Raw genomic sequence first — 21,735 nt, 5'->3', positions numbered from 1 at the left:
ACCCCCTCCCTGCCTGCAAGGCTTCCCGGCAAGTCCCGCACAGCCGTGGCACATGGCCTGGCAGCGTGTCCTCCCTCTGTGAGCCTTGCTGAGCTCTGGGGACGCCTCCTCATCTGGTACAGCAGCCTCAGTGCCCGGGTTTGTGGGAAGCAGGTCAGGCCCTCCAATCTGCTCTGACACTGACCCAGTAGAGATGGAGCATCGCGCAGGCCAGCGTGTCTGCACTTGAGTTCATTCCTCCTTGGGATGCCTGGGAACTCTTGTCCTGTATATCATCTTCTAAGTGGAAGCTTCAGCAGACTGAGAAGGAGCAGCTGCAGTAAGCAAATATAATGAAACTGAATGTCCCAAATGCCTTGCTTCCCTTTAATTTTTGTTCACCAAGTGATGGTTTCCAATAATTCTTTAAATAAACATGTCACTGATTAGCTAACTTCTGAACCTTGGAACAGTATCTTCTGATCATCTATGATTTCACAACTTCCAGATGAGACAAAAACTCTCAGGAATGCTGAAGGCAAGAAATCAGCTTCATATGCACAAGTCACAGAATTAGGAACAAGGATTACACAAGGAGGATCCAACCAAGACATGTTTCCCAATTCTGGCCGATGGTGTGTCTGTAAGACTTTGCTGCCACTGGACATCAAGGTCCTGCAGTAATTCTGTGGAAGTACTTCATTAATTAACGCAGACATACACTAAACAACTCACTGACAGCTTTTGCAGAAAGGCTTGCTCCTAGTATCTCTCATTTGTGACCTCAGAAAATACTCGCTGAGACCTGTGCTGAAGCCCAGGCTCAGTAATTGTGCCCATAATTAGTGTCTGCTTTTTTTTTTTTTTTTTTTTTTTAATCCTGTGGGCACAGCTTGCCTTAGAGACGTCAGAAATCTTCAATTAGTTCCCCTGCTCTCCGAATTAGCTGAAAGGGTACTGTCATTTTTCAGGGGTTTTGTGGAGGCCACGGCACTTGTTATACTGAACAGAAACATTCCACCTCCCAAGGAGGTTCACCTTCACCTTATGTTTTTGTTCATTTAAAATGTTTTTAGATAATGTCATTAGATCCAGAGGCCATTTAGCTGCAGCACATGAATTTTCCCACTGTCTAAAGAATTTTCAAACTGAACTGTCTCTTTGCAAATCTCATGTCCTGTTGCCCGCAACACACTCCGCTGGGCTCCCAAAGGCTCTGGAAAACGTACTGTGCTCTTTCAAGCCCATCACCGCAGTTCTGAAGCTGCTCAGCAATGCAATGCTCTACACGCAAAGGTAAAAGACCTCAGCAGAGGGGTGCTGCCCACGCAGCCCTCGTCTTGCTGCTCAACGCCTCAGATCCACAAGTCCAGCCCTGTCCCATGTAGTCCCCAGGTGGGAGGACAAAGCAGCTTCACAGATCGTTATGTGGAGACAAACAGGAGGAGGCAGCAAAACTCCGTGCTGACCAAGGGGCAGGTCATCACCCCAGTACAGTGTTTGGCCTGGAGGCCCAGGTTAACGTGCCAGCGCCCGTACAGCCCCTCAGCCTCCTCCCCAACCCCCGGCCAAGGGCAGCCCAGCAGGGCCCGGTGCCGGCAGGGCCAGGGACAGCAGGGGCTCGGGGCGGCGGGGTGCAGGGGGCAGCAATGGGGCCGTTTCCCCAACCGGCTGCCCCCCCCAGCCCCATCTCACGACGACGACGGACCTCAAACTGGGGAGAAGAGAGAAGGCACAAAATTCTGGCTTGAGTTTGTGCATAATCGCCGTGTTTTTTCTAAGAATGGCGTTCAGGTTTTCCTTAAACTGAACGATCTTCGAGCTGGCTTACGCCTCGCAGAAGCAGGACTACCCGAGGTCAACGGTTAATGGGCCTGGAAACGAGATCCGGTCTTTATCAGCACAACCAGGGCGGAATCAAGCTGGTGCGAAGGCTGCTCCGGTGCCGCCGGTTCCAATTCGTACGAAAACATCGTGAAATTAACACCGGGGCCAGTAAAGGCCGAGGGAGCGGCTGTTCTCTCACAGGGCCCGGCGAGCCGGGCCGGGCCGGGCCGGTGCCATGTCTGCGTGCGGGGGGGGACGACGACCGAAGGGGGGGCCACGATGGTACCGTCTGTCTAAGGGGGTCCGGGCTGTACCACGCGGTGTGCACGTGGGGTAACCACGCCCACGATGAGAGGGGAGAGGGGGGGGATTCGCCACGCAGCCAATGGGACGCAGGAGGTGCGCGCACATGCGCGGGCCCCGCCTCGCGGAGCTGCGCCTGCGCACTGCCGCTCGCCGAGGGTGGGTGAGGCGGCGGCGCGTGCGCCAGACGGCACTTCCGCCCTTTCCTCAGCCCGGAGTCGTCTCCGACGCTTTTGCGACAGCCGTAAGTGAGCGGCGGTGGCCGGCGGAGCGGACCGGACCGTGAGCGGAGCGGGAGGCGGCGGCGGCGGCCGCGTAGTGGCGGCGGCGGCAGCAGCGGCGGCGGCGCGATGAGGCCGCAGCAGGCGCCCGTGTCGGGCAAGGTGTTCATCCAGCGCGACTACAGCGGCGGGACGCGGTGTCAGTTCCAGAGCAAGTTCCCGCCCGAGCTGGAGAACAGGGTAAGGTGGGGGCGGGCCCGCTCCGAGCCCTCCGGGACCCCGGTCCCCGCCGCTCGCCTCGCCTTGCCTTGTCTTGCCGCGGCCGCTGGCGCTCGCAGCTCTCCCTGTGCGCGGCGGGAACGGCGTCTTCGAGCCCGCTCGGCGGCGGGGCGGTGGGAAGGGCTGGACCCCGTGTACGCCCGCCGGGCCGCTGGGTGTAAGGGCGGGCGGGCGCGGACCGGCTGGCGCCCGGCTGGCGTTCAGGAGTGACCTGACGGAGTGGCGTGGCCGTAGGCCCGTTCCGCGTCTTTCTGGAGTACGTGGGAGGTCTCTTGCACAAACCTCCGCTTCTTTACCTCGGGCCGTCCTCTCGGGTGTGGGAGGGAGGTGGGTTTCTTCCCCCGTGTCCCTGTCCGGGGAACAGTTCTCCCTCCAGTGCACCCCAAAGGTGCTATACTAAAGTCTCTTTAAGTTTAAGGCAGCTAGTGCTTTCTAATCCTCTCTTTCTGTTACAGCCCTATGCATAGTGTGAGACAGGCTTGATTTCAAAGTTTAAAGGCATATCCTGCTTTGGGTATTGCTTATTTTTTGGCATAAAAGCATTGTTTGTTGTCCAGATGGCATTTTTGATCAATTGTGGTAAGCAAATACTTTTAATTTGCAGTGAAAAGCCACATGAAAAATAGTTCAAAACGCTTCTCTTGAGTGTTTATGAAATTGCTGGTGTTCTGTGCTTTCTTTAATCCTGAGAAAGGCAGCTGTCTTTTGTAGCAGTAAAATAGAATGTGTTCATTATGTCTGTGAGAATAAAGCGGGCGTTGTTGTACTGTCGTGCATTAATGCTGTCCTCTCTTGTGGAGTCCAGCCAGTTCTGCTGAGCCTGTTCAATAGCCTCACAAGTACTGTCTCAAGTACTTTCATTTTGTTTAATGCTGTCAGATGTAATATCTTCAACTGATAGCAAAACAAACACTCCCTGCTAAAGCCTTTTCTTTTTCTCACTGCACTCCTCTTTTTTTGTTGGTTTTTTTTGTTGTTGTTTTGTATTGTTTTGTTGAGATGTTGTTTGACCAGCACTGCAGCAGCAGCAAGGCATTATTGATATTAAGAGTTAGCTCTGTCAATCCACTCCCTAACTGCTCTTTTTAATCTAGCAGATCTCTTTGGGTGTGAATTAAGCTTCCCCCATACCCCCCCCCCCCGCCCCTCTCCCCACTCCCCCCAGTTGAATTGCATTGTTGGTTTAGTTATGTTGCTCTTAATTGGTTTGTGTTCACATTGCGTTGGAATTCAGACTTGGTCTAATCACTTGGCAGATATTTAATGAAGAACTACCGGTCTGTAACTCAAAGTGCCCTTCAGACTTTGGCTCTAAACACAGTGGCTGCAAAGTGTCGAAGTGCAAATAAGCAATAAGTGCAGGTAGATTTCTGAAGATATCAGTGAGTTCTGAAATGTGCAGGGCATGACAGCTAAACTTGACTTCTCTTGCAGATTGATAGGCAGCAGTTTGAAGAGACTGTCCGAACACTGAATAACCTCTATGCAGAAGCTGAAAAACTTGGGGGCCAATCTTACCTTGAAGGGTGTCTCGCCTGTCTGACTGCCTATACCATCTTCTTGTGCATGGAAACACATTATGAAAAGGTGCACTTCTTTTGTTTACCTTGTTACTTGGAAGGCTGTATGTCTTACAGACTTCAGTCAAAGACTTATTTTTTGGTAGGTTTTCTACGGCTTGCGCTGTTGTCGTGCAAATTCCATATAGACTCTGAATCTTACTGCAGAGTGATTTCACATATACATCAGACAGACTTGTCTGTATTAGTCAATTTGAGTAATGTAATGGTTGCTTGTACTTCATAGGAATCATGGAAATTCTGTCTCTGGGTGCATGCTAGGTTCTCCTAATGTTGCTATATCTGTGATATTGCTGGGGCTCTGACTCTAATGTTGGGAAACCTGACGAAGGAACTGTGGCTTCTGTGCTGTTCTGTTACCAGGTTCTAAAGAAAATTGCCAAGTTCATTCAGGAACAGAACGAGAAGATCTATGCTCCTCAGGGCCTCCTTCTGACAGACCCCATTGAAAGAGGACTAAGAGTTGTATCCTTCGTGGTTTCTTACATTTGTCTCCTGGTTTGTCCACCTATGACGTGCTACCTATTTATCTCTGTGTGGCACCCTCTGGTCATGCTTGATCTGTGATACAGCAGAATATGTGATAAGTTTTGTTACTCTTCATTGTGTACTGTTCTCTTGTCAGATTTTAGTACGTTCAGATTTGTCGCATTGAAAGACAATGAAAATGCAGTATTAGAGTCCATCCTTTGAGAATTCCTTGAAAATGCAGTATGCATAAAGAGAGTACTCCAAATACTTAGATGCTTCTTCTATTTCAGTGACCTCTAAAAATGCAGTTTGTCTGATTGGAAAAAAAGTGACCAGCTTGGTAGGATAGAAGTTGATAAAGTGAAAGCAAGAGATGGCTGTTGTTTAATTTGCAACCCTCAACTCAGGTTCTGATGAAGATTTTGTCATATGACATCACTGTAAGTTGATACCAGCCTAGGACTTGCTCTTGGTTCTAGCGTGGCTTATTTCAACCTTCCTTCTTCAACTCTTGAACCACACTGCAGGCATTTTATCTAATTATTACCTTAGTAGTTGTAAAGACCTTGTGTCGCCAATCTAGGGGCAGAATGAGCAACACATATAATTTCTTGAGAATATTGAAACCGGAGCAACCTGAAACACAGAATGCCAATTAAATGCATGCTAAGGCTGATTCCTTGCAGTTGGGTTATCTGTCTATTTGTCTAAATAGCTTATAGCTGTCACCTACATGACTTCATTGTTCTCCATATGTTTTCGGCATTTTTCTGTGCATACTCCTGCTCGAAATAAACCACTCAACTTGAGTAAAAGCATTTTCAGTTTCGTTAGTGACTTAGTAGCTGAACTGTGGAAGTGTTAACTTTTGTCTAGTACATAACCTTTCCTGAAATTTAACAGAAGGTGGCAAGGCTCACAAACCTGTCATATACAGCATCTTGTGGTCTTGTTGTCAGAACAGTCCTGGGCTGGGTAGACCACTGATCTGACCTGATGGGGCATATCTTATGTGTACTGTTCCATTTGCTTTGTAGCTCTGAAACTGGCCTTGAAAGAGCAGGTATGAAGCAGAAGGATCAAAGGTTCTAATATCTTAACATTTTTCCACCTTTTTTTGTTATGTTTTTATAATCTTTTTATAGTATGTTTCCCTAACAGCTTTTCTGTGCAGATTGAAATTACCATTTATGAAGACAGAGGTATGACCAGTGGAAGATAAAACTGTGGAGTCTCAGGTACATGTTAATCTTATCCTAGATCAATCCCAACCTGTTTTTTATGCTCAGAGGGGTAGATTCTGTCATACTGAGACAGAATATTTATCCCATCACTGTATGTAATTAAAGGCTGTTCACATAAATCTTGTGTGGGCTAGCTTTTCTGAATAAGGAGCAATATCAATATTTGGCATTATGCTACTGAGTGTTAATACAGATCAGGTGATACCAGATTTACCTTTAGAGAGATTCAGGTCTTGATTGTGTAAATATACATAAACCTACTTGTGCTCTATTATGTCCAAAATTGTTCTCTATTCTGTAGATAAAAGAATCTTTTTTTATTCTTGTGAACTCTTTCTGTCATAAGGTTCCAAGCAGACAAACTTAAGACTAACCCTTAAATCTAGGCTTCAAAATAGGTCACTATTTAAATGCTTATTTTGGATTTCCAATTTTCATACTAATAGCATGAGAGAAATATTCAAGAAATATCGTTGATGGTGCTATACTAGCACCTACTCTTCCTATACTGCTGTGAGTGATACAGCTTTTCCTTTCTAATGTTTTCTGTGGTACCTCAAACCAGGGTCTATTTTAAAAGCCTCTGTTTTGAGCACATGTGAGATCAAGGTCATAACAACAGCATGTTAAGGATCCCCTTGTATTTTGCCTAGAAGTCAATATTATTAGCCCCAGAATCCTAAACAAATCAAAGTTAATTGATTTTACCTTCTTGGTTCTAAGTATTTAGAAGACTCACTTCTATATACTGTTGAATGGCGGCTTTTCTGTTCCAGAAGGGACTGAACAGTGAACGACTGTTTCCTGGGGTGACATTTTGGTTTCATGTGCCAAGTGGTGGGATTCTTCCAAACCTCTTCTGCTCAGAAACACTTGATAAGATACTGTATAAATATAGAATATCTTATCTGCTGTCCTGTATCTTACATATTCTAAGAGTCAAACCTTACACAGCCTAAAGGGAAAATGCAAGTTACTATACTTGGTAGTATTACTAAATTCTTTCAGTGCTTTTTCTAACCTGCCTTTGCTACCTGTCTCTAGGATTTCTCTTTTGGTAGTCTGTTTATGATTGACCCATATTTACAGTGCATATAAATCAGATTAATCTACTACAAGCTGGAGCAAACCATGACAAGAAGTTCTGGTAAAGCAAACCAGTGAAGATTCTTGCTGATGCATACCTCTTTCTAAACAACTCTGGCTTGTAACTTGGCATCACTTGTAGATGCCAATTCTGTCTCAAAATATCATTCTTTATCTAGTTATTAGCACTTGGGAATCTGTTGTATTGCATGGAGCTTGTGTTCTGCTGTTGGAATAAGTTTGTGTTTTACCAACTGCAGCTGCATATATTTGGCACAAGCCATTTGTCATGACTCATTTCACAGCAGTTCTTGCAGGATGTTTTCCTAGGTGATGTGGGTTTTGAGCAATTACATAAAAGCTAGTTCTGTCAGTGTTCAAACAACTGAAATTTCTAAAATGAAGAAAGACTTGTGTCATGAAGTTCTGGATAGTTTGATGAATTGCAAGTATTTGTGGTCAGTAAACATCTGTTTTGAAAGCAGTATGAGTTACCCAAGTAAGCCTGATCTGGAACTAAAGCTTTTATCAGGTATTTGGCTCCTAGTCATTTGGAGCCTGCAGACTGTCCTGGATGATCTGTTCATGAACACAGCCTATGTGGGCTCTACAAAACGTGGACTGTATTGTGGTAGAGGGTATGACTCTGGCTAGGAATAGGTGGCATATCTTAGGACTTCTAATGGTATCGGCAACATCTGTGTAAATTCAGAGGAACTCTAAGATCTGCTACTGTATTTGAGACCTTATCCTACCCAGTAGTTTTAAGGGGAAAAATCTTTGCATGACTGTCTCCAAGTGTATTCTAGCATACAAAAACTTTTTATTGCAGTTTTTCAGCTGGATGCTGTTCCAGCTTTCACTCTGGTATCTTTACTCATGATGTTTTCAGTTAACAGTGGCCAGCAACCTCTAGCTTTTTGGTAGCTTTAACTTGAAAAAGTTGCTGAAACGCACTTAGTTTTTGTGATACTGTGTGGCAGAGTCACAAAGTCAAAAGAGTGTTCAGGGTACTTGAAAGAGAGAGGCTAAAATAAAGGATCATGCTAATAGCATGCAGTATAGAACTGCAATATTACTATCCCTAGGTTTCCAAAATATCTATTGAACTTTCATGAATCTTTGCTTTTGCAAAGATCAAATTTGGACTGGCTCCTTTGTCTTAGGTACTCTGCAGATCCTGGGATGGTAGTCTAAGTCTAGGTTGTTGGCAATGTGTACAGAAAAGAGATTGGAAATATTTATGCCTGTTACGCAGAAAGAAACAAAGAACTAAAGGTCTTTATTTCCTGTTAAACAAATGAAATCCATAGTGTTGGTTTCTGTTCCTGCTGCTCTCTCCACAGCACGTGGTAACCCTACCTTTCCTGCTACATACCTCCTAAGATAACAAAATACAACTATGTAAAGGTTTGTGTAGGCTTTTGTTGGTCTTATCTAGTAATAGTTTCTAATGATATGAAATTTCTTTTCCAGCAGATAGCTCAACAGTGGACTTGCTGTATCCCCTACCTCCTACTTTAGAGCATCATTCCTTTCTCTGCTGCCAGATCCACAGTGCCATCTACTACAAGGACTAACTTCCTAAAACTGCTCCACATGGGGTGACCTAGCTGGTCAGCATCCATTTTGTGGCAAACTTTAAAGCAATGAGATCACTTTTTAGTTTTTTTCAAGAAAAAGCAGAAGTGGTAGAGCTACATACACTTCTGAAAGAAACGGGGCACTTAGCGCAACGGAAGTCTAGTTTTAGTCACGTAAGTGCAGTGCTGTTCCTCCCTAGTTCTTAAACCTTCTGTACATCAATCGGGCTTTGGAAAGCTGCAAGTCAGAGTGGGGAATTTTCCAGAAACAAGGCCTTCCCTCCAGTTCAGTACTGGAGTGAGGGGATACACAGTGCCTCTGCCTGGCAAGAAGTGACTCAAGGCAACAAGCGTTTTGTGTTTCCTGTGCTGATTCTCGTGGAAAACCAGAAGGCAAAGTGTTACTTGTTTTAATGTTTTGGTTGTTCCTAGAAGGGGGAGGAATAGCCAGACTTTAATACTGGTGTTTTTTCTACTGCTGTATCTGTGCTGTTACTGCATCTGTCAATGCTCACCAGAAGAGGGGGTCTATTCATTCATAAAACAGTAAGTACAATGAAATGGATGCTGAACCAATAAACTTAACAATTCCTACCCTACTCTGATTAATATGTGAAGTGTAAAACTGTTTCTTTATGGATTTATTATATATAATTTATAGGAAGACATTGATTTGACAAACTGTTAGATGTTGTGTAAGATGGTTTCTTAATTCTGTCTGCTGGCACACCTATTGAAAAGTAGAACTGTGCATTATTTAGTATCCCCCATGCATCAACATTCCTCGGCAATACCTGCAAAAGTAAAGTTCCTACAAACCAAGCTGGCTTAATATTTTTCTCTTACATCCTTTTCCCTTATCAAAGCAAGGATGTCCTGGCTTAGGTTCTGAGCGTCATTGTCCAACTGTAGAAGGAATTCCAAGAATTTAGAAAAGGAGGAGACTTACGCAGAACAGATCGATTGTTTTGGTTTTTGGTGGTACTGTAGGTGCTAATACTGGATCTGAAATTCCAGGCTTATTACTCAGCCACTGATTATTTTTTTTGAGATTTGTTTAATATTTGAATTGTATAAAACTTGTTTTTTTCTAAACTGTAACAGTGTTTGCCTTTCACATCTGTTGCAATATTGGCAGAAGTACTAATGGATTAGTAAATTTTTTCTTAAACTGTGTCTGTGTCATACTTGATAGCCCTGCTTTGCATACAGTAGCACTAGCGGTGAGATTTATTTTTTTTCCTCCTCCTACGGTAGCGGGGTCTCGGTTGTGAACAAGCAGAGCCAGCATCGCTTCAAGATCAGTTTCTAAGCCGCTTCAAGATCAGTTCCTAAGCCGCAACCGTTTTGTCCGCTGCTAATATAGCTTTGGTTTTTAGCAGTTTTCCACGGCTCCTGACCGCACGCAGCTGTGCTGTTTCTCTCCACCTCAGCGCCGCCGCCATTTTCTTGAGGTGGGGCGCCTGCGCAGTGCAGGGAAGAAGCTAGGCGGTGCCGGGCGCCTGCGCAGTGGGGCTCGCCTGGGCAGGGAGAAGCGCCTGCGCGGTGGGGCGGGTCGCGCATGCGCAGAGGGCCGTAGCTGTTGGCGGGAGGCTGTGGCGGGATGGCGGCGGCGAGCGGTGAGGGGACGGAGGGGGACTCGGATGGCGGCAGCGAGGAACTGGTGCTCACCCCGGCGCAGCTCATCCGCAGCCTGGAGCAGGTAGTGTGGGCTGGGGAGAGCGGCTGAGGGCCGGGCCCCGGGGCTCCCTGGGGAGATATGGGGGCGGCGGGTGGGTGACTGAACGCTGGGCTCTGTAGGACAGATGGGGGGTGGTTGGGGGCCGGGTCCCTAGGCTCGCCGGAGGAGGTGGAGAGGGCTGAGTTTCTGGCCTTTCTGGGGACTGGGGCGTATAGGAGGTGCACTCCTCGCTTCTGCTTACAGTGGTGTCTTCTTTCAGGCCTGGCTGAATGAGAAGTTTGCTCCAGAGCTGCTAGAGAGCAAACCTGAGATCATCGAATGTGTTGTGGAGCAGCTGGACCATATGGTAGGTTTTGCTGGGCTAAGGTGGTGGTAAAGGCAGGCCCTGGTTGCCTGGCCTGGCAGATACATGCATGGGTTTCTCTGGGATTGCCAGGATTATCTGCTCCTCTGTCCCTGAGATAAGGCTGTTCTGAGTACCTTTTTTGAGCTTGTCTTGTAGGGAGGACTGGGAGATACAAGGAAATAGCGTGCTTGGTGTCGCCAAAAGCAGTCGCAGTCTGTTTTTGTGGGCCCTATGTACAAAACCTGTCTTCCTTTCTGATATGTCAATCATTTAATTTCTCATTGCCTTTCCTTGCAGGAGGCAAACCTGAAACGGGCAAAGAGAGGAGACTTGAAGGTCAGCATTCACCGCATGGAGATTGAAAGGATCCGTTACGTGCTCAGCAGCTACTTGCGGTGTAGGCTTGTAAAGGTAATACTTGCTTCTGCTGCCCAGGGGGTGAAAAAGGGTGGCTTCAGGAGTGATTTTTACTCATACAAGGCCTCCTGCTTCAGCAAGGCACTTAGTTAAAGCCCATGCTCTGTGTCCTCTGAAGTCCAACCCAAAGGAATTCATACCTTGGACACACTTTTCTGCTGTTTTGAAGGAGGATCACAGCATTGCTATGAGTGTTTTCTTACCTCATCTAAGCCCAGGATGGCACAATTGAGTGCTTGCATGTTCTGCCTGGGTCCTGCCATGTACACATATGGTTGTGCAGCTTGGAGACCCCAGTTGGCCATATTGCTGTTAATTCAGGAGCAGGTATTTGGGCAGGCCTGTGGCTGCTGTGTACACCCATACAGCAGTAGACTGCTGCTTGCAGGGGAAGCGTCTGGGGAGTGTGGGTAGTCGGCACTGAACTACTGGGAAAAGTCTGTTTCAGTCTTTAGCATTGTGTTCCAATATCAGATAGAGAAGTTTTTCCCCCATGTCCTGGAGAAGGAGAAGTCTCGAGCCGAAGGGGACCCTTCCATTCTGTCGCCAGAGGAGTTTGCTTTTGCTAAAGAGTGAGTATGTTTTGGATGCATCTCCCTCCCTTTTTATAGGTTATAGAACTCAGGTTTTACCAGGAGGTTTCCTTATGGACAAGAGCTGAAATAAAATAACTCTGGTAACTCTGAGGCAGTTACCAGGGCAAGCCATTGGGCTTGTCTCTGGCCATGCCTCTGGAACCAGGAGGTGTCACTTGCTGGCGTTTTGAGTCAGTACTCTCCCCACAAATTTGTATTTGATTAAACCAGTAAATGCTCCAATGATTTGTTTCAGGTACATGGCAAACACAGAGACTTATCTGAGAAACGTGGCCCTAAAACACATGCCGCCCAACCTGCAGAAAGTGTCTCTCCTAAAATCAGGTGAGTACATCCAGACTCCAGGGCAATCTGAAGATTGCAGCAGGAGGGATGTGGGGAAAGCTCTGAGGAGCATGAAATGTTATGGGCTAGTCCTCCAGCTGGCGTTCAGCAGAAGCAAAGATGACATGATAACAGTGTCATAACGCTGCTCTGCTGTGTCGTGTGTGCCTTGATGCTGCTGTCCCTTGGTGCTGCTGTCAGAGGATCGTGCTCGCCCCTGCCATCGAGTCTTGTCTTACATTGAGGCAGCGCACGCTACATCTGATCAGAAGCGTCTAGCATTCCCTTTACTGGCCATGAGTTTGCTGTCCCTCCCACCCCTCTGTTAGCTTGGTGTCCTGCAGAGGAACATAAGCAAGAGCTGAGCTTGTGCTCCAAATCTGTTGTTTGCAGTTCCAAAGCCCAACCTGGACTCCTTTGTATTCCTGAGGGTGTTGGAGCGGCAGGAGAATATCCTGGTCGAGCCAGAGACGGATGAGCAGAGGTAGGCGGGCGCTTCCCTGTGTGGTGCACAAAAATAAGCTTGTTCCACAAAAGCATCGTGGGTTACGACAAAGCAGGGGAGGTTGTTTAACTTGACATCCATCTCTGGCAGAGAGTACACCATCGACCTGGAGGAGGGCTCGCAGCATCTGATCCGGTACAAGACCATTGCCCCACTGGTGGCCTCGGGAGCTGTGCAGCTCATCTGAGGGGTGAGCGGTAAGTGCAGGGCCGGGACAGCCGTGATGCCAGGGGGTGGCTGCTGCAGCTGCTGCGGACCCCCCGCCCTCCCGTGGCCGGCAGATGGCGCCGGGGCGGAGCGGGCCGTGGGGGGGGCCGGGCCGTGTCCCCTTCAGCCGTGGCGTGGCTGGGCAGGGCAGCAGTAGCAGCAGCAGTGTCGGAAGGAGTACCCTTGAAAGCATGCAAATAAACCAGCAGGACGTCTTTCCCTCTGCTGATGCCGAGGGGCTTGTTGCCCCTACAGCTCATCAAACCCCTAATTGGTTATGACATGCCTGGAATATGGCCAGACTCCTTTCTCTGGTGCTCCTGAGCGAGGGCAGTCTGTGTCACGGAGTGCATCTATCCTTTAAGGCGAATACAGCCTTTGCAAATAGTAGGGTGCTCTCTTTTAAACCTGCACTTTTGTGTTCGTTCCTGTTCCAGTTTGGCACTATTCTTTAAATTAGGCTGTTGGGTGGAAACTGACTGACAGTCAGTGGCAACCAGCTATGTGAACTCCACCTTCCCCTGTCAGCTTTGATCTCATCACAGGGTCTGTGCAACCCTGGATGTTACGCAAGTGGCCTGTTGCTCTGAGGTGAATCAGGGGGATACTTCTGCACCATATTCGGCATATGGTCCATTGAGCAAAAAACCACCACACATAAAGATATTTGATGGCAGTGCAAATCTTAGTTCTTACAGAAAGACCAGGAGGGGTTTGGAACACATTAAGGATGGAAAATGCAGTTCAGAGCAAAGGAAATGTCATGAGCAAGCAGGGGAGAGCCATAGGGTCCTGTGTGTGGTGCTTAGCACCAGCTCCTCACCTGCAGTGGGAAGGGAGGGTGGAGTTTATGAAGTTTGTTCCCTTTGTCTTTCTGACTATCAGCTGGGAGACAGCCATGAGCTTAGGAATTCAGGGTTTCTACTAGCCTGGACTTTCTCCCTTGAAGCATTGTTGTGCAGACCAAAAACAGCAAGTCTGCGCTTCCTTGGAAAGGCCCTGCCTTTGGGGAAGGCAGGCTGCACAAGCTTTGTTCTGCCTACACAGCCTGTGTCCCGGTGTGGATACAGTTGTGTCAGTACAGCCCTTTCTAATATGGCCAGAGAGGAGCTATGCTGCTTCTTCCTGGCATTTTGGCAATAATAGCCCTACCCTTGTAAAATACCCACCCTTCCCATTACAGGTGTCTGAGGTTTGCCTGCAGACTAGGCCTGGATTTGGAATTGCTACCTGGACCTTGTGCTGATAATGGCATTTCTTGCCCTGGGCCAAGGAGTGAGTGCTTCCAGGAGCCATGGGCAGCTGTGTTTTCTCTGATCAGATTGTGAATGCTGCAATCACGATCAAAGCTTTGGAAATGTCAGACAGCATTTGCAGGTTTGTCACAAACCTCCTCTTAACCAGAGCAACTGGTTCATGCTCAGGGTGTTTGTGCCACAGCCATGGGGTCTTTATACTGCCCATGTAAAATTTGTGCTTCAACCTGCAGTTCTGCTACATATGCAGACTTTGCGTAAAGCCAACACCAGAGCAGGTCCTGCACAGAGGGTTTAAGTGCTGCTATTTCATCTCTTGGAATTCTGCATGTAGATCAAGTCCAGCGAGGGGGGTGAGAGGCCTTGCTGCTTTTCCGGCCTTTTCCAACCTGCTGCTTTGGACTGGCTGACTTCAGGGACATTGCACCACTATTACAGCTAATCCTCAAGCTCAAGGCTGCCTTTGAATAGTTTCCTTTGTGCTGGTCACGCAAAGGAAAAGCTTCTCTGGCCCTGGTGACCCGTGCATGCGTCTTCTAGTTGGTGGAGAAGCCAGGGTGTCCCGTGCTACCTCAGCTCAGTGCCTGTCAGGTGCGTGGACTGACAGTGGCTCGTGGACAGACAGTGGCTCGTGTTCCTTCAGGACAGGGTCTTCCCTGCACGGCAGTCTGTGTGAGGAGCAGCCCGGTGCTCCTCTGACGCTCCCCTTCCTCTGCCAGGCAGAGGGTCACACAGTGCATCTTGTAGTGTGAGTGGCTTTGCATGTGTGGTTTATAGTGTTCGTAATGAATCCGTTTAGATAAAGAAGATTCTTTTAAGTATAGATGTTAAGAGGAGGCTGAGTTTAATCCTTTGGAATCAGTAGCACATACCTCTGCACAGCCCCCCAGGAAGGGCTGTGGATTGTGCCCTGCCTTTATCTACAGCCCAGGCTGCTTCACAGAGGTGACTGAAGCTCCCAGCCAAAGTCATTGTTAATCCGCTGCCGCAGAAACGTGCTATAGAAGGGCTGCTTGGAGAATGTCTAGGTGGCATGTCTGGAAGACTTTCTCCTTGGCCCTATTAAGTTTGACTGAAGAATTGTCCAGACAGCTAGTACTTGCCTTACCGCTGCATCTCACGTAGCTGCAGCAATGTGGGTATAAGGGGCAGCTGTCCTCTTCCAACAGCTGAATCTTAACTGGATCTGATTGTTTCCAGACTGCCTTCAGTACAGCTCCTCTCTGGAGTCTGACAGCTGGCACAAGGCAATGTTCATCACAGGCTGTGCAGGATTTTTGAAGATGGCTAGTAGGCTGAAATCAGTCAGGCTCATAGTGAGATTCAGTTTTGGCATACCTGAAAATGCTGCTCTCTGCTTTTTGTGTCCTTCCGTGACTAAATACCGGGACACTTTTGGGACTGAGTGCAGCCTTTCTGCTAACACCGTGCCTCTGTTCTGTCTCTGTTGGGAGAAGGGGAAGTGTCTGCAGCTTTGTCAAGGAAGTGACGCCTTTGGCTTGTACTTATAGATGGAGAAGACCCAGCAGTCCATCCACCTTAATCTGTGCCTCTGGAATAGAATATGCAGAGTGGGAAGAGTTTTTCCAGCTTCCATGGGGTCTGCTGTAAAACTTGGGTTCAAATACGTGCCCTGTTCTCTGCTCCCTTCAAGGTGGAGATAGCTTGGGTTTACTGCGTGATTAGCTCTAAATGCAAAGTAGGTGGATGGTGAAAGAGGTCGCAAGGAGGGCACTGATGGTGAGCTGTGATTTCCCAGCCTGAGCCGGATCTGCTCTCCTGAGTGCAGGAGAAAGGTGGGGCAAGTGGTTTCATTGCTAGGAAGACTTTCATGTCTGTGTCAGTTGCCTAAGTCACTGAAGGCGGGGCGGGGGGAACCCACTGTCAGCACGAGAGGATGTGATGAAAGGATGGTTCTCTGAAAGCAACTGCTGAAAATGGACTCATAGCCGGCATTGTATGTGCTGGAGGGCATCTGTCCTTGTAAGCATACATCTAGTATGCCACCCATCACAACAGTGCACAGGGGGACTGTCTTCCATTAGACCCCAATCATGTGTGAAATGTGGAAAACCTGTTGAGGGATTTTTCTGCAGGCTTTCTCTTCCACTGCCCTGGTTAACCCTGGCTGCAGGCTGCTGTGCTTCTGGGTGACAGTAGCTTTCCCAGAATCAAGAAATATCTGTGTTAGAGCTGGTATCGAGGGAGTTGTTCCTCTGAAAGTCCTGTCTAGGAAAAGTAATCCAAAGGTGGTTCTATTTATTTTCTCCTGGGTATCTACAGGAAAATGATCTCAAATAAATTACATGTGATCCAGTGAGGAGGATGATTCCTTAGTAGCAACAACTACCTATACAAACTTTCCTACACGGTGGGGAAACAACTGGAAGTTCTGCGGGGAAAAGTTTCAAGTATTCAAAGGTTCAAAAGCAGACCACTTGCGAGACCTTGAGCAAGAGTCCTTAGTTCAAAGGGGGGGGGGGGGGGGGCAGCAGTTTGCTGTCATGACCTCAGGAGATGTTGCTTGGGTTTGTAACTTGGGCAGTTGCAGCCACAGTTAAACCTTGCAGGGTAGCTGATCCTCCAGCTGACCTCTGCAGAAGGATGTGGTGCTGCCTGTCTCCGAGGCTGGCCTCAGAAACAGGGAGCGCTGCTTCCAGCTCGGGCCTGAGCGTGGTCACCAGCCAGGGCTTCGGCTGCAGCGTGCCGACTGCGTGCTGACAGCGGGACGTCTGGTCTAGGTCCAGCAGATGGATCTGCTCCGATGCTGCGGGTACCCAGCCGCACTGGCCACCAGCAGACACCTCCAGCTCCTGCAGGCCCAGCCAGGCAAGTGCGTCTGGCCCCTGGTCACCCACAAAGTTCTCTGTCCTGCTCCTCCCCAGGCAGGAGTGTCTGGCCAGCAGAGACACGAGTGCCACACATCCTTCTAGGGGATGGTGCTGCTTTGACTCTCGCTTCTTTTTCTGCTGTTTTTGCTGACCGAGGCCGGGGCTGAACTGCAGGTTTTTTGCCAGCCAAGTACTGGGTTCAAGTTCACTTCTCCTGGCCGTCCTGTGAGAGGTGTCTTGCGTTGTGCTGGAGACGTTCAGACACAGGGGCGAGGGAAAGCTGTTTATAAATACTTGATAGGTAGGTTGTGTCATGAGCTGATGAAAATCTGTACTGTCAGCAGGAGCCATCAGGGCTGCTTAACATAAATGGCTAGACAGCTCTGGAGAGATTAGGAGGTAGTACAGGGCAGGGGTGATCTGATTTAGGTGACGGTCTTTTCTGTCAAGGAGTCACATGTGAGCTGAACAGAAGGTGATGTTGAATATAGGTGTCAGGGACACCACAGTGTCTCTTGCCTGCTCAGGTGCAAGTGAATCTCTTTCTCAGGGCAAGGAACTGGGGTCAGAAACTTCTGAGTTAGATTCACTTTGGTAGAGGATGAGCCTGGAGTCTGGAATTTTCTTTGTGCTTAGGCACCTTGGAGGTAGCTGGTTTTGGACCTGAAAAGGGATGTATAAAAAGAGTTCAAGCCTCCCACCATTAAAGACTGTGAGAGGAACATGCTCCTCTTCTTCCTGTAGCTCCCACTGGGTGTTGACGGTTCAGTGAACGCCGGTCTTGTAAAAAGCACTCGCCTTTTTCTGGCATTCGGAGCTTTTTCTGTGCTGCTCCTCCCGTCGGCCCGCTTCGCAGCTGAGCTCCCGAGGAGAAGGCCGCAGCCAGGAGCGTCGCCCGGCAGGGAGAGGATGGTTGCCGGTACCCGGGCCGCGGGGCCGGCTCGGGCTCTGTGCTCGTTAATCGGCCTCGCCCGAGAGGGCTCCTTTGCGGCACAGCGTGGGGGGCAGAGCCCGGCCACGGTGGTCGCAACCGGGCCGGCGGGTGGTCGCGCTCGGCGGGGCCGGGGGAGACCCGGGGGCGCGTTCTCAGCCCGTCGGGGCGGGGCAGCCCCGAGCCCCTATTGGCCGCTCGGGGGCGTGTCTCCGGCGCTGATTGGCTGTCGCCGCGGCCGCGGGGTGTCCCGGCCGCCGGCGCTCCCACGGCTCCATTGATCGAGCGGAGCCGCCGGCAGCGGGACCGGAGCGGGCGGGACGCGATGAGCTGCGGCGAGTGAGAGCGGGGTGGGGGCGGGTGGAGGGAGGGAGGGGGCGCGGGGGAGGGCACTCGCCGTGGCTGGAGGTCCGGCAGCCGGGGGCAACGCCGCCTGACCCCCTCTTTGCTTCTAGGCTTTTCCAGGTGTATAGCACGAGGGCCATCGCCCCCCCGGCCATGCCCGTGGACCTGGCCATGCGGCTCTGCCTGAGCCACTCGCCCCCCATCCGCAAGCTGCTGAACTCCTACGAGGAGCTGCGGGGCAACCGGGGGCGCAAACCCCTCCGATCCTGTCTCAACCAGAAGCCGAGCGCAGAACCCGAGCCTGAGCGGCGAGATAGCACGAAGAGCTCCAAGGGCCAGAAGAAGAAGAGAGTCGTGTTTGCCGACACGAAGGGGCTCTCGCTGACGGCCGTCCGCTTCTTCTCGAAGATCGAGGAGGACCTCTGTGACTTGCAGCATGCCCTGTCTGACCTCGCCTGCTTCCGACCTAGGCTGTGGGACTCACGCCCAGAAGCGTGCAGGTATGTGCTGGACTTCCCACAGCCCTCTGCGGACTACGTGACTTTCCGCAGCCGCCTACACAGCAACCTTGTCTGCCTGGAGAACTGCCTGATCCAGGACCGTGCCCTGTCAGGGACAGTGAAGGTCAGAAACATCGAGTACGAGAAGAAAGTGATGGTCCGCATCAGCTTCGATGGCTGGAAGAGCTTCCGGGACATCTCCTGCCAGTACATGCATAGCACGTACGGCTCAGCCGACACAGACATCTTCTCTTTTGAGCTTGCCCTGCCCAAGCCATCCGTCTCCCGCAGGCCCACAGAGTTCTGTATCTCCTTCCAGTGCGGACAGAAGACCCACTGGGACAACAACCATGGGAGAAACTACAAGATCTGCCATGTGGGCATGATCCACCCTCCCTCCCATGCCGTGAAGGGTGCCACTGGGGCCTGGGAGCATCTTGGCACCTCTCGGGCTGCCGCCCTGGTCCTTTCTCACCTGCAGACCTGGCGGCGCTCAGAGACCCAGGCTCCTTATTGGTAGGAAGGCAGTCTGCAGAGAGGTGTAGGTCCCATGTCCTGACTATGGTACAAGGGTCTTTGGGGAGGGGTCAGCCGCAGAAGATGCTGCTCATCGTTTCGTTAGCTCTTCCGTGTGTCTGGCCTGCTGCTGTACAAGCAGCTCCCGCTCTCCACGGAAGCTTCTTTGCTGCTGGCTCCTGCCGTACAGGCTGGAAGCCTCTGCTTGGCGTAACTCCTGCCCGTAGGTTCTCGAGGCAACGCTATTGCGAGAGTAGGGGAGTGACGAAGGGCCGGCTGCGGCCCGCGGCCGTGTCCATCGGCCACTTCGGCTGGGAGCCAGCTCTGTGAGCCGCGGGGGTCCCGGTGCCGCCCAAGTGCCTTCGGTGGGGTCTCGGCAGAGCTGCCGCTCCTGGGCTGCGGCAGCAGCCGCCAGCGGGGCCTGTTGCCTTGGGGGCGGTCCCGAGGAGGGCTCGCCGCGGGGGTGACCGAGCGCGCAGGCCACCGGGCGGGGCGGCCTCCGGTCGTTGTTGCTGTAACGGGGAGTTAATAAAGTGACGGCGCTTCGCGAGTCCTGGCTCTGCTGCCGCCGCCGCCGGGGCGGGGGTCGGGTGGGCGGGGGAGTGGGCGGGGAGGGTGGGGCTGTGCGCCCTCTGCCGGCGGTGCGCTCCTGCGGGCGCGGCCCCGCGGACGGCGCGCTGGCGTCAGCGCACGCAGCGCGGGGCGGAGGCGCGCACGGCACGTGGCGGGGGCGGAGCCGGGGCCCGGCGGTCAGTGGCGGCAGGTGAGTGCGTGACCGGCCCGGCTCGGCTCGGCTCGGTCCGGCGTGTTCCGTTTCCCCGCCTGGTCCTCGGGCCCTTGTCCGCTTCCCTCTCCCGGTACGCCCGGCGGGGGGTCGGGGCGGCTGGGCAGGGCCCGGTCCCGGCCGCGGACCGTTAACCGGGGAGCGCGGCCTCCCCGCCGCGGTGCGGGCCGCGCCGCAGCGCCGCCCCGTGCCGGGTGTGATCCGGGCCGGCCGCTCGGCCCGGGTCGGAGGAGCGGAGCCGGCCCTCCGGCGGGAGCATCCCCGCCCGCCGCTGCCTTGGCGAGCCCCCGCCGAGGACCGAAGGTCGCCGGGCCGAGCCCCGGGCCCCGCCGCGATTCGCTGCGGTCGTGGGCCGTGTCCCGCCGCGCTCCCGGTGCACAAAGCTGGGAACGGCGCTCGCCGCCGCTGCCGCCCCCGGCCTCGCCGCAGCCGTCCCCGCCCTGGGTGCGCTGCGGGGCGAAGCTGCGGTTTGGGGCGGGGAAGGCTTCGCCCGCGGCCGCCGGGCGGGAACGCGAAGCTGCGGCCCAAGAGGCAGCCGGAGGGGGATGCGATCGTCGTGCCCGCCGGGGCCGCGGCTTCGGTTTCTTCGGCCCTGGGGCGTCGGCAGCATCGTCCTGGCGTGAGCCCCGGAGGTTGTAGCCAGCAGGCGGGGCTGCCGACGGTCGCCCAGCGGTCATCGCACGTGGGTGCCGGCCACGCGTGTGCTGCCCGGTGCGTGGCCTGCCCTGACGGGCCACAGCCGGGTGACAGGGTGAAGGAATGCAATAACTGAGCCCCTCTTAGGGCAGGGGCTGCCAGCTCAGGTGGCCGGTCAGACCAGTTTGCCGGCACGAGACCTGGTTCTGATGGGTGACGGCTCTGGCGTAATGGGCAGTCACACGCCTGGCTGCAGAGCTGCCTCTCCCAGGACGTGGTTTAGGCAGGCACGCGTCTTCCTTTGAAGCGCTAAAAATGTTCTTGGCGTTACAGGTGTAGCAGGGCTAAGCCAGCAGCTGGAACAGGCTGTACAGGGGACTAACAGGATCTTCCCAGACCCTCTTCTCTGCTCCTGTGTGCTTGTTGGGTACCTGTTAAATCCCATCCTCGGGTTGACACTCCGTAGCCAGGTGAAGGTGGTATCCCGAGGGAAGTCTCCCCGGAGCAGACTGGTCTCTTTTTAGTAGCCTCAGCTGGCTTTGCACATACCTGTGCTGCGGAGGGCATCCTTCCCCGAAAGGGCTGTAATGGCGGGTGTTTGACCTTTGACTGGTCCCCGTGCCCCAACAAGTTCCACTTTGGCTAATCATCAGCAGGAATTCACCCCTTGGGCTAACTTCCTGTCCTGAACTGTTTGCAAAGCTGCCCTGTGCGACAGGGAGGCGAGATGTGTGTATAGTAGTAGAGGAAGTGATGCCTTCCCAGGAATCTGGGTACCTGGCTAGCTCAGTGCTCTCAGATGCCTCTGAAATGAGAGAGGCGATAACATCTTTGTCATGAGGAAGGGTTTTCTGTCACTCCATTGGCTCCTTTCTGGTACTTGGGACCTGATTGCAGTATCCTGTGCTTAGGCGTGGTTCTGGATGAGTCTGCTCAATCTGAGGTGTGGATGGTATGAAAATACAGGACAAGTGGCAGCAGGGGGTGATTCCCAAGTCTGTGACAGTGCCAGGCGGTAGCTGGAGTGCCAGTCCAAGTCTGCTGTGTCTCAGGAGCTGCTCTGAGTGATGTGACCTCAGCCTTCCAGGTTTCAGAGCCCACTGTCCCTGGCCTCCTGCCACCCTCTGAGTTGACGTCTCTCCGAGCTGCCTGACTTCCCTGACTTCGGTTTCTCTTTCCTCCACTAGTGCTGGTGGCATGTGAGTGCCTCATCTGCCAAGAAGCCAACTCGCTGTTTGAAGAGCTTTCCAGGGACACAAGCTTCATTCGTGTCTGTAACGACCCTTC

At 51.6% G+C, this 21,735-nt stretch overlaps 3 protein-coding genes across 5 annotated transcripts; all 3 read left to right on the top strand.

The window, feature by feature from the left end:
- Positions 1–2,391: 2,391 nt before the first annotated feature.
- On the top strand, positions 2,392–9,663 carry GOLGA7 (golgin A7). Of its 2 annotated transcripts, none has more exons than XM_049830741.1 (5): positions 2,392–2,570; positions 4,044–4,196; positions 4,553–4,654; positions 5,835–5,898; positions 8,470–9,663. In XM_049830741.1, exons 1-4 carry the CDS (start codon positions 2,460–2,462, stop codon positions 5,880–5,882), a joined length of 414 nt encoding a protein of 137 aa, XP_049686698.1. In that variant the 5' UTR covers positions 2,392–2,459; the 3' UTR covers positions 5,883–5,898; positions 8,470–9,663. The 2 variants fall into 2 exon arrangements, with proteins under 2 accessions (XP_049686698.1, XP_049686697.1); XM_049830740.1 differs by having other exon boundaries at positions 8,467–9,663.
- Positions 9,664–9,840: 177 nt separating this feature from the next.
- On the top strand, positions 9,841–12,639 carry GINS4 (GINS complex subunit 4). Its single transcript, XM_049830739.1, has 7 exons — positions 9,841–10,275; positions 10,514–10,600; positions 10,898–11,011; positions 11,492–11,589; positions 11,849–11,937; positions 12,331–12,421; positions 12,533–12,639. Exons 1-7 carry the CDS (start codon positions 10,177–10,179, stop codon positions 12,627–12,629), a joined length of 675 nt encoding a protein of 224 aa, XP_049686696.1. The 5' UTR covers positions 9,841–10,176; the 3' UTR covers positions 12,630–12,639.
- A 1,231-nt stretch (positions 12,640–13,870) lies between these two features.
- Positions 13,871–19,578, top strand: LOC126051477 (protein phosphatase 1 regulatory subunit 3C-B-like). 2 transcript variants are annotated; one of them, XM_049830737.1, is made up of 2 exons: positions 13,871–14,026; positions 18,123–19,578. In XM_049830737.1, exons 1-2 carry the CDS (start codon positions 13,944–13,946, stop codon positions 19,030–19,032), a joined length of 993 nt encoding a protein of 330 aa, XP_049686694.1. In that variant the 5' UTR covers positions 13,871–13,943; the 3' UTR covers positions 19,033–19,578. The 2 variants fall into 2 exon arrangements, with proteins under 2 accessions (XP_049686694.1, XP_049686695.1); XM_049830738.1 differs by lacking the exon at positions 13,871–14,026 and adding an exon at positions 17,913–18,006.
- Positions 19,579–21,735: the final 2,157 nt, after the last annotated feature.

The sequence above is a fragment of the Accipiter gentilis genome, chromosome 28 (assembly GCF_929443795.1).
Source record: "Accipiter gentilis chromosome 28, bAccGen1.1, whole genome shotgun sequence".
In the NCBI taxonomy this organism is placed as follows: Eukaryota; Metazoa; Chordata; class Aves; order Accipitriformes; family Accipitridae; genus Astur; species Astur gentilis.
The sequence above is the reverse complement of the archived record's forward strand: the minus strand, read 5'-3'. Positions and strand labels throughout refer to the sequence as shown.

Bases quoted from the DNA above. Each gene is read 5' to 3' on its own strand.
- GOLGA7 (XM_049830741.1), top strand. From the start codon at position 2,460: ATGAGGCCGCAGCAGGCGCCCGTGTCGGGCAAGGTGTTCATCCAGCGC. The intron at 4,197-4,552 runs GTGCACTTCTTT...TTCTGTTACCAG, and splicing joins TGGAAACACATTATGAAAAG to GTTCTAAAGAAAATTGCCAA. The intron at 4,655-5,834 runs GTATCCTTCGTG...TTTTCTGTGCAG, and splicing joins TTGAAAGAGGACTAAGAGTT to ATTGAAATTACCATTTATGA.
- GINS4 (XM_049830739.1), top strand. From the start codon at position 10,177: ATGGCGGCGGCGAGCGGTGAGGGGACGGAGGGGGACTCGGATGGCGGC. The intron at 10,601-10,897 runs GTAGGTTTTGCT...CTTTCCTTGCAG, and splicing joins TGGAGCAGCTGGACCATATG to GAGGCAAACCTGAAACGGGC. The intron at 11,938-12,330 runs GTGAGTACATCC...TGTTGTTTGCAG, and splicing joins AGTGTCTCTCCTAAAATCAG to TTCCAAAGCCCAACCTGGAC.
- LOC126051477 (XM_049830737.1), top strand. From the start codon at position 13,944: ATGGGCAGCTGTGTTTTCTCTGATCAGATTGTGAATGCTGCAATCACG. The intron at 14,027-18,122 runs GTTTGTCACAAA...CTTTGCTTCTAG, and splicing joins ATGTCAGACAGCATTTGCAG to GCTTTTCCAGGTGTATAGCA.